At 53.6% G+C, this 17,195-nt stretch overlaps 2 protein-coding genes across 3 annotated transcripts in view; one reads left to right on the forward strand and one right to left on the reverse strand.

Moving 5' to 3' along the window:
- The window catches only part of USP39 (ubiquitin specific peptidase 39), a 59,257-nt gene extending 56,022 nt beyond the window's left edge, over positions 1-3,235 (forward strand). Inside the window, exon 14 of the mRNA XM_032178411.2 lies at positions 3,136-3,235. The gene's annotated coding sequence lies outside the window, so the exon portion shown is untranslated. The remainder of the gene's footprint in view (positions 1-3,135) is intronic.
- Positions 3,236-3,569: 334 nt separating this feature from the next.
- On the reverse strand, positions 3,570-12,956 carry SFTPB (surfactant protein B). 2 transcript variants are annotated; one of them, XM_032178418.2, is made up of 10 exons: positions 12,854-12,956; positions 12,416-12,543; positions 11,840-11,911; positions 11,354-11,479; positions 10,401-10,577; positions 10,084-10,173; positions 8,459-8,649; positions 8,148-8,286; positions 6,830-6,910; positions 6,275-6,337 (listed from the first exon to the last, which is right to left on the reverse strand). In XM_032178418.2, the coding sequence occupies exons 1-10, from the start codon at positions 12,954-12,956 to the stop codon at positions 6,275-6,277; spliced, it is 1,170 nt and encodes a 389-aa protein (XP_032034309.1). The 2 variants fall into 2 exon arrangements, with proteins under 2 accessions (XP_032034311.1, XP_032034309.1); XM_032178420.2 differs by lacking the exons at positions 6,275-6,337; positions 6,830-6,910 and adding an exon at positions 3,570-3,678 and having other exon boundaries at positions 12,854-12,920.
- Between the last annotated feature and the right edge of the window lie 4,239 nt (positions 12,957-17,195).

The raw sequence follows: 17,195 nt of genomic DNA on the forward strand, positions 1-17,195 counted from the left end.
AGGATTTTTATTTTTCACAAATCGTTGATAATAGTTGCTTAAAAAAAAGGGCCGGCCGGGCGTGGTGGCTCACACCTGTAATCCTAGCACTTTGGGAGGCTGAGGCGGGCAGATCACGAGGTCAGGAGATCAAGACCATCTTGGCTAACACAGTGAAACCCCGTCTCTAGTAAAAATACAAAAAAAAAAAATTAGCTGGGCATGGTGGCGGTCGCCTGTAGTCCCAGCTACTTAGGAGGCTGAAGCAGGAGAATGGCGTGAACCCGGGACGCAGAGCTTGCAGTGAGCCGAGATCGCGCCACTGCAGTCCAGCCTGGGTGACAGAGTGAGACTCTGTCTCAAAAAAAAAAAAACGGCCAGCCATGGTATCTGACGCCTGTAGTCCCAGCACTTAGGGAGGCAGAGGCAGGAGGATTGCTTGAACCCCGGAATGATCGCACCACTGCACTCTAGCCTGGGAGACAGAACTGTCATGTGGCAATTAGCAATAATAGTAGATACTTACATTTATTGACCTGAAAAGGTTATTGTTAAATGAACAATGCAGGTTACAAAGCAGCATGTATAGGCTGTTTCCATTTTGTAGATCTGCTGTATCTGTTTTTGTATATGTGCACAGAAAGCTTTGGAATTATAGATAATAACATGTTAATAATGATTATGTCGTGGATTTAAAATTTCAGTTATTCATTGGGGGACATAATGTAATTGTCTTTATTTCTCTATAACTGAACTCATTTTGGTTCATGAGCCCTCAAAACATATTATTTCCATTTCGGAGTAACTCATTCCCTTCTTAATACTCAGCCTCTCTTGGCTGACTAATCACTGAATCCTCTTTCCCCTTTCCCTGGGAATGATTTACAGATTGCCCTGTGGTGAGGAGAGGGATTGGGGACTAAGCATTCCCTGGCCGTCCAGGTCTCTCTGGAGTGTCTCTCATCTTGCCTGATCATCATCTTCTTGTGCCATCACTGCTACACATCTGATTTCTGCTCATCTCAAGATCCACTAAATCTGTCACAGATTCATCCCCAACCATGGGCTCTTACGGGTGCACCCTCTTGTCCAGAGCCAATTCTGACTGCCTCTAGGTCTGTGGGTTGAGGTTGCTCTTCTGCAACCACATCACACTGGGGACACTCTCTGTGAGGCAGACCTCAGGCCAGCTGCCTAGCTCCATCCCTCAGGCTAGCGTCCTCACCCTTTCTGATGTCCTGTGAGAGCCAGGCTTCTCTTAGAAGCCCACACCCTGGAAAGTGAAGAATAAGTCCCCTCCTCTTGGGCTATAATCCCTCCTGGGACTTCTCTTCCCCTGCCTTCCTAAGGGCAGAGGTGCAGGATGTTGGACCCTTTTCAGGGACCCTAGGAGTCTCAAGTGTAGCCACTTCCTGCCAATTCTGTCCTCCTACCAGCTGGTCAACTCTTTTTAAAAATTATTGATTTATTTGTTTTTGAAATAGGATCTCTCTGTGTCACCCAGGGTGGAGTGCAGTGGCATCATCACGGCTCACTGCAGCCTCGACCTCCTGGATTCAAGCGATCCTCCCACCTCAGCCTCCTGACTAGCTGGGACCACAGACGCACGCCACCATGCCCAGCTAATTTTTGTATCTTTTTTTTTTCTTTTAGATGGAGTTTTGCTCTTGCTGCCCAGGCTGGAGTGCAGTGGCGCAATCCCGGCTCACTGCAGCCTCTGCCTCCTGGGTTCAAGCAATTCTCCTGTCTCAGCCTCCCGAGTAGCCGGGGTTACAGGCATGCACCACCACATCCAGCTAATTTTGTATTTTTTTTTTAGTAGATACCACGTGGTTTCACCATGTTAGTCAGGCTGGTCTCGAACTCCTAACCTCAAGTGATCCACCCGCCTCAGCCTCCCAAAGTGCTGGGATTACAGGTGTGAGCCACCATGCCCAGCCAAATTTTTATATTTTTTATAGAGATGGTGTTTTGCCACGTTGCCCAGTCTGGTCTTGAACATCCTGGGCTCAAGTGATTCACCCACCTCAGCCCTCCCAAAGTCTGTCAACTCTTGACCTCCTTTTGAGTGAAGCCTCCTTTTTCATTATCAGGCACTCATTCTAACTCTTATTTTTGGGATAAACTATTAATGCCTCCACTTCTTCAAACATTGTCTCTTCATTGTCTCAAACTTTATTGTTTTTATTTTTTAAAATTTAAAACACCCTTTTCTCTCAGAGAGTTGGATTTTGTAATTGAAACAATGGCTTTAAAGACAGTAGTTAGCTATAGATTTACAAACGTCTACTTAAAAGTTAAAATCCAGGAGCCAATGACTTGTGTGTCTCATCCCTAGCCCAAGAGCAGGCTGCATAGACAGCTGTTTCTGGCACTTGAATGGTAGAGGTGTGGAGCCAGAGGCTGCCAGGAGAAGATTGAAAAAGCCCCAAGCTCAGTGTCAAAATACACATCCTGCAATAGCTCTCTCCTGGGCTAGGTGGGATTGTGGGTGTCACGTGCGTCCCTGTGAAGAGACTACCAAACAGGCTTTGTGTGAACAATAAAGCTTTTTAATTACCTGGGTGCAGGTGGGCTGATTCCGAAAAGAGTCAGCAAAGGGTGGTGGGATTATCATTAATTCTTATAGGTTTGGGATAGGCAGTGGAGTTAGGAGCAATTTTTTGTGGGCAGGGGGTGGATCTTACAAAGTACATTCTCAATGGTGGAGAGAATATTACAAAATACCTTCTTAAGGGTGCGGGGGTGCGGGGGTAGGGGGTGTGGGGAGAATATTACAAAGTACCTTCCCAAGGGTGGGGAAGGTATATTGTCACAAAGTCAATTGATCAGTTAGGGTGGGGCAGGAACAAATCACAATGGTGGAATGTCATCAGTTAAGGCAGGAACTAGCTATTTTCACTTTTGTGGATCTTCAGTTGCTTCAGACCATGTGGATGTATATGTGCAGGACACAGGAGATATGATGGCTTAGCTTGGGCTCAGAGGCCTGACATTGGGTAATTTCCACTGTCTTTTTGTCTGTAGTGTCTGAATTTCTTAAAAGAAACATGTATAACAAATATGGCAAAAGTTATTTTATAAATAAAGGGACACTTCCAGGCATTTCAGTCTTTAAGAAAGCTAAGGCTTGTTTGGCTTTTTGTTTATTTTTAGGTTTTTGGTGTCCTCACGACCTAACCTCGTCCCAGTGAGTAGAGTCTGGGAGGGGAGAGCAGCAGCTGGAGGGCAGGCTGGGAGCGCTTGTGAAGGAGAGGAGCTGTGGACGTCTGCTTTTCTGCCAAGGGAGAGAGCGAGGTAGGCCTGGGCCCGCTGACTTCAGGTTGAGGCCACAGCTACTGCAGTACTTTTTATTTATTTATTTACTGAGATGGAGTCTTGCTCTGTCACCCAGGCTGGAGTGCAGTGGTGCGATCTCGGCTCACTGCAACCTCCGCCTCCTGGGCTGCAGTCCTGCGCTCAAGCGATTCTCCTGCCTCAGCCTTCTGAGTAGTTGGGATTACAGGCATACACCACCACACCTGGCTAATTTTTTGTATTTTTAGTAGAAACGGGGTTTCACCATGTTGGCGAGGCTGGTCTCGAACTCCTGACCTCAAGTGATCCTCCTGCCTCGGCCTCCTAAGGTGCTGGGATTACAGGTGTGAGCCACCACGTCCGGCCATACTGCAGCACTTTAAAGGACGGTGTTTTTTCTTTCTCATACAAGAGAATAGGACTTTATTAGCATTGGTGCAGGCATTATATTACACAGGAATGGGTCCCTAGCTTGCACAACCCTAGCTGGGCTTTCAGCAGATAAATCACAGCAGAAATAGAATCACCCTAGGACTTTCAATCAAAAGCTGGAAGTCCACCTTACAGAAAGACAAAAAGAAACCCCTTTTTATATCTTAACAAAGTGATAGCTCTCAAGCAGCATAACATCTCGAGGAAGAACGCTTGCCCGGTCGCCATCCCATCCTGCCAGAGCGTGCAGTGTCCACCCTCGACTACGCTGGGGAGTTGGTGATTTTTTGAAAAAGCTTAACTTAACAATTTCTGATGTCTATCTTTTAGAGTTCTATATGTTTCCATTTTTTATTCTTCTGAATTTTAAATTGCATATAGCTGTAAAAGCCAATCTTTGGGGTGGGTGTGAGGCAGGGCTCAGCTTCTATCCCCTGTCCTGTGGAGCAGTGGCTGGTTTCTCCTGAGCCCAGCTCTGGGAGGCCGTGGTAGGCGTGGAGGCTGCAGAGCTCCTCCAGACGCTGCCCTTGCTGTGCCTCACACCAGAGAGGATGGAAGTGGGCTCTGGCATCAGACTGTGGTTGAGCTGAGACAGACAAGGCCGACACAGGGCTGGGGGCCTGTGGTCCACCAGTGGAAGTGACTCCCGAGGAAGGGCGGCAAGGAGGGCAGTGTGGGATCTGAGGCTTCTTTTCAGCGTGGCAGCTGGCGAGGGCCAGGGAGCAGGGGGAAGAGCCTGGTCACCATGGTCCCAGAGCCTGTCTCACTTGGCTTTTCCTTTGCAGCTGAGGAGGATGAGGGCCAGAGAGGGACTGTGTGTATGTCCTGCCTGGGGACCCACAGCCAGGTGATAGCAGAGTTGGGTTTGAAGCCCAGGCCTCACACACCAACCCACTGGTCTTGCTGTTTCAGTAGGGAAGGCCAGGAGCCCTGGGAGCTGGGGAAAGGCGACTGCCCGGGTCTTGGGTGACTCCCCACCCCCAGGTCCCCAGCTGTCATCAGTGGGGCAAGGACACATTAAACTGGTCCCTGTGGGTCAGGTCTGAGTGGGGGAGGACCTCCCCTCCCCACTGCCTCCCACAGGGGCTTGTGATTCAGGGTTTCAGGAACAGGGCTGGCTTCCCCGCCTCAGATGGAAGAAGTGGACTTGGCTGTGAGCTCCAGGAGGGCAGGGCCCAGCCATAGCTCTTACCGTAGGCTGTGGCCTGGCCACAGGCACTCGCTACATTTTTTTTTTTTTTTTTTTTGAGACAGAGTCTTGCTCTGTCACCCAGGCTGGAGTGCAGTGGTGCAATCTTGGCTCGCTGCAATCTCCGCCTCCCAGGTTCAAGCAATTCTCCTCCTCAGCCTCCCAAGTAGCTGGGATTACAGGTGTGTGCCACCACATCTGGCTAATTTTTTTTTTTTTTTTTAGTAGATATGGGGTTTCATCATGTTGGTAAGGCTGGTCTTGAACTCCTGACCTCAAGTGATCCACTCGCCTCGGTCCCCCAAAGTGCTGGGATTACAGGTGTGAGCCACTGTGCCCGGCAAAGAAATACCTTTTTTTTTTTTTTTTTTCCTGAGACGGAGTTGTGTTCTCTTGCCTAGGCTAGAGTGCAGTGGCGCGATCTCGGCACACCGCAACCTCCGCCTCCCAGGTTCAAGTGATTCTTCTGCCTAAGCGTCCTGAGTAGCTAGGATTACAGGCGCCCGCCACCATGCTCAGCTAATTTTTAAAAATATTTTTAGTAGAGACGGGGTTTCGCCATGTTGGCCAGGCTAGTCTCGAACTCCTGACCTCAGGTGATCCACCTGCCTCGGCCTCCCAAAGTGCTGGGATTACCGGCGTGAGCCACCACGCCTGGCCTTACATTTTTTAAAATGAGGGAACAAATGAATAAATGACCACCATGTTAGGGGCTGGCTCTGAACAGAATTGTAAAGTGTGCCAAGCTTGCTCTCAAGGTCACCTTAAGCCCACGGTGGCTGTGTCCTGCCCTCTCAGGGTCATTTCCCAGCCCCCAGGCACCTGTTCACAGAGGCTGCATCTGGCCTCGCCTCCACCCCTCCATCCTAACGTGCTCCACTGACTTAGAACAGGACAGTCAGGGAGAGAATGTGTCTCAGGAGGGTGGAGTCAGATGATCACGGCCTTCCTGGCATCTGAGGGGACACAGCTTCGGGTAGCAAGGTGTGATTTCCCCTGAGCCCCAGGAAAGCTTGGCCTTGGTCAGAATACACTGAACCCTGAGGGCCAGAGAGTCCCTGGGGCAAGCTCTGAGGGGGAGGCCTGGGACAGGGCAGGGCTGGGGGTGGGTGGGGAGCTCGGGGTTGGGCACTCGGTGACTGGGGTTCTGGGCGCGGCAGTGCTCGGGGTCTGGAAAGGGCGTTTTCCTGATGGCTGGCCAGAAGCCCTCAGGAGCCTCCAGCTGTGCGGTGAGAGGAAGGATGGAGCAGCCGGCAGGAGTGGCCGTCTCTTCCTGCTTGGGGAGCAGAAGGGCCTCCCATGCCTTGATGGTCAGGACCTGCCCCCTTCCCTCCCCGCAACTGGGGGCCTGGACTCACCTGGACAGCTGAGTTCTCATCAAAGGTCGGGGCTGTGGATACACTGGAGAGGGCTGGACATGGTCCCACACACCCCGAGGGCCTGTCACAGGGACAGCACCAGGGCTGAGGCCTGGGCCCCTTCAGCTCCCCACACCCAGCTCTTACGGGAAAGAACAGCACTCACTCCACCTCCCGCCTAGCGAGTGCTCCCAGTGTGACTCCGTAGACCCCTCGGGCCACTCCCTGAGCCACAGGCCTTAGGGTTTAGAGCCTGAGGAGGTGAGATTTTCACTCCAGAACATTCACTTTGTACCCCACCCCACCAGCACACACTGGCCAGGGAACACAGCCCCATCCCGTAATGGACATCCAGCGGCACTCCTCAGGCCGTCCCTCCCTTCCCATCCCCCTTTTCCATGCTGTCATGATTTTCTACATGGAAACAGTGAGGGGTGCCTCCCAGTCCCTGGCCCGTGCATGTGGGACCACCTTGGACTCAGGGGAGTGAGGCCTCTGAGGGTCCCGGGCCCAAAGGGTGGGGGCTCTGGGAGCCGAGGGAAGTCCTAGGACCAACTGGGAGGGGTGGGTGTACCTGGCAGGTGGTGTGGGCATCCCAGCCCCTGGACACCAGGGTCAGCAGCTGGGGCGTGTGCTGCTCCACAAATTGCTTGCACTGAGGAAGGAGACACATAGCTGTGGAGGGGACCCGGGCCTTTGCAGGACTCTCCTGTCGTGTGGTCCTGTCCTCTCCACTTCTCTGGATCATTCTAGGGCTCCCTCCTGACTCCTCCATCAGCCCTCATGGAACAGCTCTGGCTGCAGTTAAAACCCTTAACAAACCGAAGCCAGCTGAAACGGAGGACTTCCATCAGAAAAGCAGGCGACGCTGGAGACGGAGGACTCAGGCAGAGGGGTGGAATCTCAGCCACCACCCTCCCCTCCCTCCACCTCCATTTCAGTTCTAGAAGGAACCTTAATGTTCATCTGGTCCTTGAGACCAGACGTAATGGGCAGTGGGGAGGCTTGGGAGTTGCTGAGCAGGGAGCACAGTGTGGACAGCTGCCTCCTGGGAAGCTGTCTTTCCTCAGGACAGGATCTCGCTTTAAGAGGGGAATTTCCTGTCCGGGTGCAGTGGCTCATGCCTGCAATCCCAGCACTTTGGGAGGCCAAGGCGGGCAGATCACTTCAGGTCAGGAATTCCAGACCAGCCTGACCAATATGACCAATATGGTGAAACCTTTTCTCTACTAAAAATACAAAAATTAGCCGGGCCTGGTAGCACATGCCTGTAATCCCAGCTACTTGAGAGGCTGAGGCAGGAGAATCGCTTGAACCCAGAGGCAGAGGTTGCAGTGAGCCAAGATTGCGCCATTGCACTCCAGCCTGGGCAACAAGAGCAAAACTCCGTCTCAAAAAAAAAGGGGTTTGGATTTCCTGTCATTGACTGAGTATTGTCAAGGGCCCTAGGACCTTCAAGTCCAGCCCTCTCCTTTTGCCGATGGGTTTGTCCTGAGCAAGTCACACCTTGAGGAGTGTGGGGGCAGTAATGGGATCAGGAACCTGGAGAGAAGGCTAGTCCTTTTCCTGGCTTGAACTGGCCCTGGCATTACTCATCTCCTGGTAGATAACCAGGCCTCTGAAGGCTGCTTGCCTGGTGCTCACTCAGCCCGTGAGGGGGGCCTGCTGGTCCTCTGGAACCCACAGCCCTTTGTCCAGAGGCGACTCCTATAACCCTTAGCAGGCTCTGCCCTAACTTACAGTCCCACCATTGTCTGCCCCACATCCTGTCTGCCTGTCTGTGCTCCATTCTGGCCCATCCTAGGTGTCTCTGGCTGCAAAGCCTTTCCTGGGCTCAGCCTTCTGCCTTGAACAGGCCCCGACCACGAGTCCCCCATGTGCCCGCCCCGTACCTTTTCCCTGTCCAGCCAGGAGCCGACACAGGCCTGGAGCATTGCCTGTGGTATGGCCTGCTCGCTGCTGTTCCCTGCCTGGGTGGTCACGGACATGCAGAGGCGGCACTCAGAGTCTTGCGGCAGCCATTCTCCTGTCAGTGACCCCAGAGATGCGAGCATTAGGGGGAAAACAGGCAAGGCCACCCTGCAGAGGTGTTTGGTTTCTGTCCTCCTTGGTGCATTGCAGCGGGACCAGAGAGGGAGAAGGTCATGCAGGGGCAGGGTAGGGGGAGGAGGAGAGCAGGCATTGGGCTAAGGAGGGGGCAGTGGGCTCACCTGGGCCAGCGCTGTCGTCTATGGAGCACCGGAGGACGAGGCCGCAGACCAGCTGGGGCAGCATGCGGCCCAGCAGCATGTCAAGCAGGATGACGGAGTAGCGTTCAGCCAGGCACTGGCAGATGCCACCCGCCACCAGAGGTACCACGCGGCACACCTGGGCCACTGCCACAGCTAGCACACCCTGGGGTGGGGGCGGAGAGAGGCCAGCATGGGGCCTTCACTTGGCAAGCCTCCACTCTCTGCCCAGCACCCAGCTGGGCACTTCCTACACATTCCCTCATTCTCTTCTAGAAGGGAGGGCAAGGCTATTCACAAATAAGGACACTGGGGATCAGAGAGTCCAGGGGATCCAGGGGACTCACACAGGGTCACTGAGTATAGGAGCCAGCTTCAGACCTACGTCTGGCCCCAAAGGCTCTGGCCCACAGCTAGTGACTCTCAGACTGATATGCTGGACCTGAGCTTCCCCCAGTGCTTGGGATTCAGCTGCTTGCCTGACTGTCCTCTCCTGCACTTCACACAGGCATCTTGAACTCAGCATGGCCAGGAGGGAGCTCTCTTGTTTTTCGGCTCAAACCTGTTTTCTTCTTTAGTCTCCCCATCTCAGCTGCTGGCATTACAGAGGGCTGGTTGCTCTGGCCAGTGTGTAAAAGTCACTTTGGAGTCCTCCCTGGTCCTCATGCTCCAGGCCCATCCATGCCCAAGTGCAGTGGGCCCACCTCCCAAATGCATCCCCAGGCCAGCCCTCAGCTCCGTCCCTGTCCCATCACCTCTCACTGCGATCTCTGCAGTGATCTTTCCTTCTTTCTTTTTTTTGAGACACAGACTTGCTCTGTCGCCCAGGCTAGAGTGCAGTGGCGCGATCTCGGCTCACTACAACCTCCGCCTCCTGGGTTAAAGTGATTTTCCTGCCTCAGCCTCCTGAGTAGCTGGGACTACAGGCACCCATCACATCTGGCTAATTTTTGTATTCTTAGTAGAGACGGGGTTTCGCCATGTTGCCCAAGCTGGTCTTGAACTCCTGGGCTCAAGTGAACCGCCTGCCTTAGCAGGAACCTCACCTGCTGCCTTGAGCCCCCAGTGGCCCACACAATCCTATTTGGGAAAGGCTGAGGGGGCAGGGCCTTTCCTCACTTTGACCCCAATTTGGGCAAGGTAGCCCTGGGCTGGTGGGGCCATTGGACAACAGCCACTGCAGGTCTGGCAGACTCCAAGTTGGACTCAGGCAGGGATGGGGAATCTGTGGAAATTCCCCTCTTGAAAGATCAAAGCAACCTTTCTACAGAAAGGTCTGGGATCCTCCATCAGATGGTCAGCTGCTGGAGGACAAAACTACGTCTTGTCAGTTTTTGTACTTTGGCACCTGGCGTGGCACCTCCATACAGTGGGGGCTTAATGTTTGTTGCATGAACTGTAGGTCTGGCGCCTACCAGGCCTGAGCCTGAGCCCCAGGGTCCTCCGGGTGGGGGCAATGCACAAGTGGCTCTCTCCCCTCCTAACTTCTGGCAGCCAGCTGGGTCCTGACGGGAGTGTGAGTTGGGAGAGAGGTGGGAGCTGCAGGGGAGCTATAGGTGTGTGTGTGCCCCTGGGCTCTGTGAGGCCCTGGATACCTCACCTTGGGAATCATGGCTTGGATCCGCTTGATCAGAGCCCTGCAGAGCCAGCAATAGGGGAGAGGAATGGGGAATTGCTGCTCGGAGAGATCCTGGGGAAAGAATCAGGTGGAGGCCAGGCTGGGTGCTGGGAGAAGAGTCCTCCAGGCTCTCCTCCCCTCCCTCTTCCTCCCTTTCTCTCCCTCCTCCCTTAGGCCCTGCCTGGAGCTTCCCATCACCTTCCCGGCTCTGCCTCTCCCAGGGCCCAGTGCCCATGGGCTTCGGAGGTGGCTCTAGCCCTCCGGATCTCCGCTTAACTGGCTGTGGGGGCCTCCCTCACCTGTGTGTGAGGCCCAGGCCTCGCCTGGAGGGCCCCGGGCAGCATGGGGAGGATAAGCTTGTCCGGCAGAGGGTCCTGCAGAGGTTCGGGCAGGGGGTCTGACATCCCTGGCTCCTGCTCTGGCTCTGGCTGCTGGGATTTGCACAGGCCCAGGTGCATACAGATGCCCTTTGAGTCCTGGGGCACAGCACAGCGTGGGAGTGTTAGGGTCTGGGAGGGAAGCCCACCCCTATTCAGGCTGGCCCAAGGGCTCAGGGACCACTGGAATGAGAGGAAGCAGGCCTAGTAGGGGTGCTGTGGTTTAGAACTCTATGTGGGGGGACGAAAGGCAAAGATGGGGCTGTGTGGGGACTTTAGAGCAGGTGGCTGGGATTGTGTGTGAATGAGCATGAGCATATATGTGAGAATGAATAAGTGTGGAAGCATGTGTGTGAGAGTGAGGGTGTAAGGATGCATGAGCATGCAGGCCCACCATGTGCACCTGAACCTGGGGGCCTGTGGTCAGGCGCATGGCTGAAGGGCACTTAGTTTCCTGGGCCCTTTGTGGGCAGGGTGTGTGTGTGTGTGTGTGGCCAGCTGGGGTGCTGTGTGTGTGTGTGTGTTTGTGTCCAGCCGGCTGGGGTCCTGTGTGTGTGTGTGTCTGGCTGGCTGGCTGGGGTGCTGTGTGTGTATATGTGTCTGGATGGGGTGCTGTGTGTGTGTCTGGCCGGCTAGGGTGCTGTGTGTGTGTGTGTGTCTGGCCGGCTGGGGTGCTGTGTGTGTTTGTGTCCGGCCAGCTGGGGTCCTGTGTGTGTGTGTGGCTGGCTGGGGTGCTGTGTGTGTATATGTGTCTGGATGGGGTCCTGTGTGTGTGTGTGTGTCTGGCTGGCTGGGGTGCTGTGTATGTAACTCCGCATGGGTGGGCACAGGGGCCTGCGTGGGGAGGCAGCAGGAGGTGAGCTTGCAGCCCTCACAATCTGGTTCTGGAAGTAGTCGATGACCAGGGGGAAGTAGTCGTCGAGCACTTGTTTGCACTGGGGCATGAGCAGCTTCAAGGGGAGGACGTTGCACTCCTGCTCCAGGAACTTCCGCATCGTGTCCTGGGAGGCCGGAGGGGGCTGTCAGCTGGGCGTCTCTGAGGTCTACTCCGCCCAAGTCCCTGGACACAAGGCCCCACCAGGGCAGACCGACCCCTAATCCCCCAGGGCGCTGGAGTTCAAGAGTGCCAAGGAGTTAAGTAGTTGGGCACATGTAGGGGCCCTTCCCCCCAGGGAAGACCATCTCTGGCTGTGCTGTTGAGCTCAGGGCCAGGACCTGCTCCCAGCCAGGAGGAGCTGGGAGTTCCCAGGAACCCAGGCCTCCTCAGCCTGGAAATGGCCCCTTTAGGGGGCTCAGTTCTTTCCTGCTCTGTCCCTCATCTCTTGGGCCCCAACCTTCATCCAGGATCTGGGCCTCATTACCTGGAAAATGGCCTCCTTGGCCATCTTGTTAAGGATGTGGACGATGTCCTCACACTCTTGGCATAGGTCATCCTGGGGAGGGAGGGGCCCCAAGGTGGAGGACACATGAGTGGGGGGCAGGCTTCCAGCTCCAATGGGGAGGTTCTCTCAGGCAGAAGCCAACAGAGCACTCCAAGGCACAAGCAGCTGCCCACCAGCCCATCTTGTCCCATCTCATCCATATCATTTTATCCATCCCATCCCATCCATCTCTTCTATTCATCCATCCCAATCCATCCATCTTTATTCTGTGTCATCCCATCCCATCCGTCTTTATTCTATGTCATCCTATCCTATCCCTTCCCTCCCATCCATCCCATCCCATCCCATTCATCCAACTCCATCTATTAGAATAGATGTCATCATATCCCATCTCATCCATCCCATTCCATTTCATCCTATCTCATTTCATCTCATCCCATTCCATCTCATCCATCCCCTATGGGGGCTCCACCTTCCTCTTGGCCATCCAGAGCCCACCCAGCACCCTTCATTTCAGACCCCCAGTTGTCGTGCATCCTTGGTGGTGGTACTCACGGCTCCCACATGTCCCCAGACTTCCTGTAGGCAGTGTCCTAGGGCTCTGCACTGCAATGCTTGCTCCAGGCTTTGGCACCAGAACCCAGGGCCCTGGGCACAGGCCAAGGATGAGGTGGTCCAGGCAGCTGTGGTTTGGGGCCAGAGCAACCTTAATCAGGATCCAGGCTACACACCTGGCATCCTGATTTCACCCAATCTCTAGACCCAATTTTGCTGGGAGTGCAAGGCCATTAAACATGTGGGCATCAGACAGCTCTGGGTTCCACCTGCTCCTGGACCCACCAGCTGTGTGACCTTGGATAAGCTCTGAACCCTCTCTGAGCCCCAGCTGCCTTGTCTTTAAAATGAGGACAGACTTGGGATAATGCCTAGCACAAAGCAGTGCTCAGTGAGTGGTGGAGCTGCCTAGGAGAGGGGAGGCTGGGGGAGACTCACCAGTGCCTGGGCCACAGAGCGTGGGCAGCAGCAGCAGCAGCCACTGCAGCAGGTATGACTTGGCCATGACACCTCTGCAGCCTGTGTACCCTGCTTGGGGCATGGCCCCTTATAGCTGGGTGGGGCATGGGGCTCTGTAGGAGTGGCAGCAACCTCAGTGTTTGTCTTTGCTCTGGAGAGCCCTCCAGGTGCTTGATCCCACCTTTTCCCAGCAGGAACACTCCTGCCTGCCTTACCACCTGTCCTGGCTGATGGCCTGTTCCTGCTTCCTTTGCCCCCTGCCCAGACTCCCATGTTCCTGGACTTGTGGCTTCCTCCAACCAAGGGCTCTCAAGCCTCCATACCTGGTCCCACCTCTCCAAGCCGTGGGAGGGAGGCTGAGGAGGGTGGGGGGCATCTGGTTGGGGGCAGCCTGGGTATTCCCCTCCCATCCCCTCCCTGGGCCTCCCAGGCCCCCTCTACTCTTGAGCAATGCTCTTAAGAGCTTCCTGCCTGGCTCTTAACCCAGGGCAAGCCCTGGAAGGGCAGACCCAGGACAATCTCACCTCCTCCTTACCTTTTCCCCTGGAAAAATCTTCTGGTTCTATGGACACATGGTTGGCATTAGTCAGAAGAGCATTTACACGAAACAGAAAATAAAATACCCTGAGTCAGAGACAAGATTTCTGTGGCCCTGGAGTGGCTCCCAGACAGCCCTATACAGGAGGTGCTGCCCATGGCCCCTGGGGACCCCTCCAGCGTAGGGGCTGGGGCATAGCTGTGATGGTTCAGCAGAAAGAAACTGTCCTCTGTAGCGGCAGGGGCTCTCAGGCAGGGCCCCCACTGGCAGAGCACACTGGAGAAAAAGCTCACAGGCTGAGGGAGACAGTGGAAGAAAGAGAGCATTAGCACATTGCCACCACCCCAGCCATTGTTATCAATTTATCTGATCTCTGCAGGAGCCCTCTCCCTAGTGGAGGCTCACAGGCCTCTATACTCAGGAAGCACTACAGTGCTCTTGTGGGTGGACAGGGCAGGAATTAGTACCATGATGAAAAGAGATGGGGTTGGGCGTGGTAGCTCACTCCTGTAATCCTAGCACTTTGGGAGGCTGAGGAGAGAGGATCCTTTGAGCCCAGGAATTCGAGACCAACCTGGCCAATATAGTGAGACTCCATCACTACAAAAAAATTAAAAAATTAGCCTTGTGTGGTGGTGCATGTCTCTGGTCCCAGCTACTCAGAAAGCTGAGGCAGGAGGATCGCTTGAGCCCACCAGGTTGCAGCTGCAGTGAGCCATGATTGCACCACTGCACTCCAGAATGGGAGTGTGGGGCCATTAAACATGTGGCCATTAAACATGTGACTGAGCTGAGGGTGTCCTGGCCCCTGGTCCCTGGGACGGGCAGTCTCCTGGCACCATGTTGGCCAGGTAACACTCTGTCTCAAAAAAAAAAAGAAGAATTGGATACAAGGTGGCTAATGACACACTCAAGGTTACCCAAGGATTTATGTAGTTTCTGTTGGCCTCAAGCCCTTGTCAGTACAACAAACACAGCTGCTATCACGGGAGTCCACCAAGACTGTGTAAAAATGGGTAACCAAAGATTGGGAACTGAGTGACCTTGTAGAACCTCAGGAAGGTGGAACTGAAACGTGCTTGTTATTCAGTATGTGTTAAACAAATGAGCAAGTGGTATCTTGTTTGGATACAATCAGGACAGGCAGCGAAAGAGGGTGGGGATTTGTGGCTGGCTGCCTCCAGGGTGTATGGGTCAGGGTGGTCCCACTACCATAACAGAGAGCCCTCCAGTCTATGGGCTTCATGCAACTTTCTTTTTCTTTTTTTTTTTGTTTTTTGACATGGGGTCTCACTCTGGCGCTCAGGCTGGAGTGCAGTGGCGCGATCTTGGCTCACTGCAACCTCCGCCTCCCAGGCTCAAGTGATCCTCCCACCTAAGTCTCCAGAGTAGCTGGGACCACAGGCATATGTCACCATGTCTGGCTAATTTTTTTCTATGATATTTTTGGTAGAGACAGGGTTTCGCCATATTGCCCAGGCTCGTTTCGAGCTCCTGAGCTCAGGCGATCCACCCGCCTCAGCCTCCCAAAGTGCTGGGATTACAGGCATAAGCCACTGTGCCCGGCCAGATGTTTCCTTCTTTTTTTTTTTTTTTTTTTTTTGAGATAGAGTCTCACTCTGTCGCCCAGGCTGGAGTGCAGTGGTCCAATCTTGGCTCACTGCAACCTCTGCCTCCCAGGTTCAAGCGATTCTCCTGCCTCAGCCTCCCGAGTAGCTGGGGAGTACAGGCACCTGTGATCATGCCCAGCTAATTTTTGTATTTTTCTAGTAGAGATGGGGTTTCACCATGTTGACCAGGTTGGTCTCGAACTGCTGATCTCAGGTGATCCGCCTGCCTTGGCCTCCCAAACTGCTGGGATTACAGGTGTGAGCCACCGCGCCTGGCCCACATGTTTCCTTCTTACTCGGTTACAGTGCAGCACAGGTTGGCCCCGGGTGGTGAGACTCAGGTCCGCGCCGTCATTCAGGCGCTCAGACTCCCCCTTCTGCTTGCTTGGAGGGCTTAGAGTCCTCCCCTGGGTCCTCTGCGTCTGGCCAACAGGGAGAAGAGAGAAAGAGTGGAAGACAGTGGAGGAGGTTTTAGGGACCAGGCCTGGGAGTGGTGTCCATCATTTCTTCCCTCTCAGTTCAGTCTCACACCCTCACTAACCCCAGGGAAAGCTGGGAAGTGCAATGCGCCTGCATGCCCAGGAGGGAAGGGAGATGGAGTTGGTGGACACATAGCATTGTCTAAAAGCCATAATGCTGAATGCAAAACCAGGTGCTTATGTGGGGTTTTCTAGGTAGTGGGTCCGTGGCTTTTATCAGAACCTCAAAGAGGGATTGGTATCTGACTGTCAAGAGCTGCCATCCAAGAGCACCAATAAAGGAGACACAAAAAGCCAGCTGTTGACTGAGCTGAGGGTGTCCTGGCTCCTGGTCCCTGGGATGGGCAGTCTCCCGGCACCCCTTGCTTTGATGCCATCCTCACCACAGTCTCTGATTAAAATCCGGCTTCCTGTGAAGCGTGGCTGCAGGGGGAACCTGCACGGATCTGCCTCTACTGACAGTTCTTCTCCTGGCTCACCTGCTTCTCACTGGAAATGAATAAAGAAACATTCTGAAAAAAAAAAAAAAAAAAACAAAAAAACATTCTGATAGCTACTCTGGGGACGGAGAACTTGAGTAACTCGAGTTTATTCACAGGAGATGCCTCCCCTCTTGGTGTGTGGACAAACTCATGTTTCTGAGAGCCAGTTCCTTGTCATCAAAATATAGAAGACACATGTCCCGCCTAGCATTGTGTCCATGGGTCTACACCACGCAAGTCTGCCCTTGCCTGCCCCAGTAATCCTGTCTAGAAAGCCACGCACCACATCCCGGGAAAGGGAAGCCTCATGGACCATCTCCATTCATCCCCCTGGCCAGAGCCGATTGGACCAGAGGTAGACACACCAGACCCCAAAAGAGTCCATCTGCATGCTTGGCTGAACCAACTGGGTTTTTAAATCGGGAGATGAGAGCCAAGTCTGCTGGTTGTGGGGTGAAGAGTCAAAGTCAAGTTAATGGTGCATTGCCAAGGGGGTCCTTGGCCACTTAATACAAAATGGAGCAAATCAAAACCATACCTCACACCCTCTAGGACGGCTATTATGAAAAAACAGAAAATAGCTGGGCGCGGTGGCTCACGCTTGTAATCCCAGCACTTTGGGAGGCTGAGGCGGGCGGATCACTAGGTCAGGAGATCGCGACCACGGTGAAACCCCATCTCTACTAAAAAAATACAAAAAAAATTAGCCGGGCGTGGTGGCGGGTGCCTGTAGTCCCAGCTACTCCGAGAGGCTGAGGCAGGAGAATGGCATGAACCTAGGAGGCGGAGCTTGCAGTGAGCCGAGATCGCACCACTGCACTCTAGCCTGGGCGACAGAGCACGACTCCGTCTCAAAAAAAAAAAAAAAACAGAAAATAATACGTGTTGAGAGGATGTGGAGAAATTGGAACCCTAGGTGCTGCTGAGAATGTGAAATGGTGCAGTCACTGTGGAAACCTGTGTGGAAAATAGTTTCTACAAAACAGTTTCTGAAAAGTTTGAATATTGAATTACCTTCAGACCCAGCAATTCCACTCCTACATACGTATTCAAGAGAATGGAAGACAGGTACTGGAACAGATATTTGTATGTCAGTTTTCATCGCAGCGTTATTCGTAATAGCCAAAAGGTAGAAACAACTGAAGTTTTCATCCACAGATGAATGGGTAAACAAAATGTACACACTCAAAGGAATATTATTGAGCCTTTTTA

Source organism: Hylobates moloch, unplaced genomic scaffold, assembly GCF_009828535.3.
Source record: "Hylobates moloch isolate HMO894 unplaced genomic scaffold, HMol_V3 SCAFFOLD_15, whole genome shotgun sequence".
Taxonomy (NCBI): Eukaryota; Metazoa; Chordata; class Mammalia; order Primates; family Hylobatidae; genus Hylobates; species Hylobates moloch.

Coding starts and splice junctions, on each gene's coding strand:
- SFTPB (XM_032178418.2), bottom strand. CDS start 12,956: ATGCCCCAAGCAGGGTACACAGGCTGCAGAGGTGTCATGGCCAAGTCA. Junction 12,544..12,853: donor GCTCTGTGGCCCAGGCACTG/GTGAGTCTCCCC, acceptor CCCAAACCACAG/CTGCCTGGACCACCTCATCC. Junction 11,480..11,839: donor CCAAGGAGGCCATTTTCCAG/GTAATGAGGCCC, acceptor CCGGCCTCCCAG/GACACGATGCGGAAGTTCCT.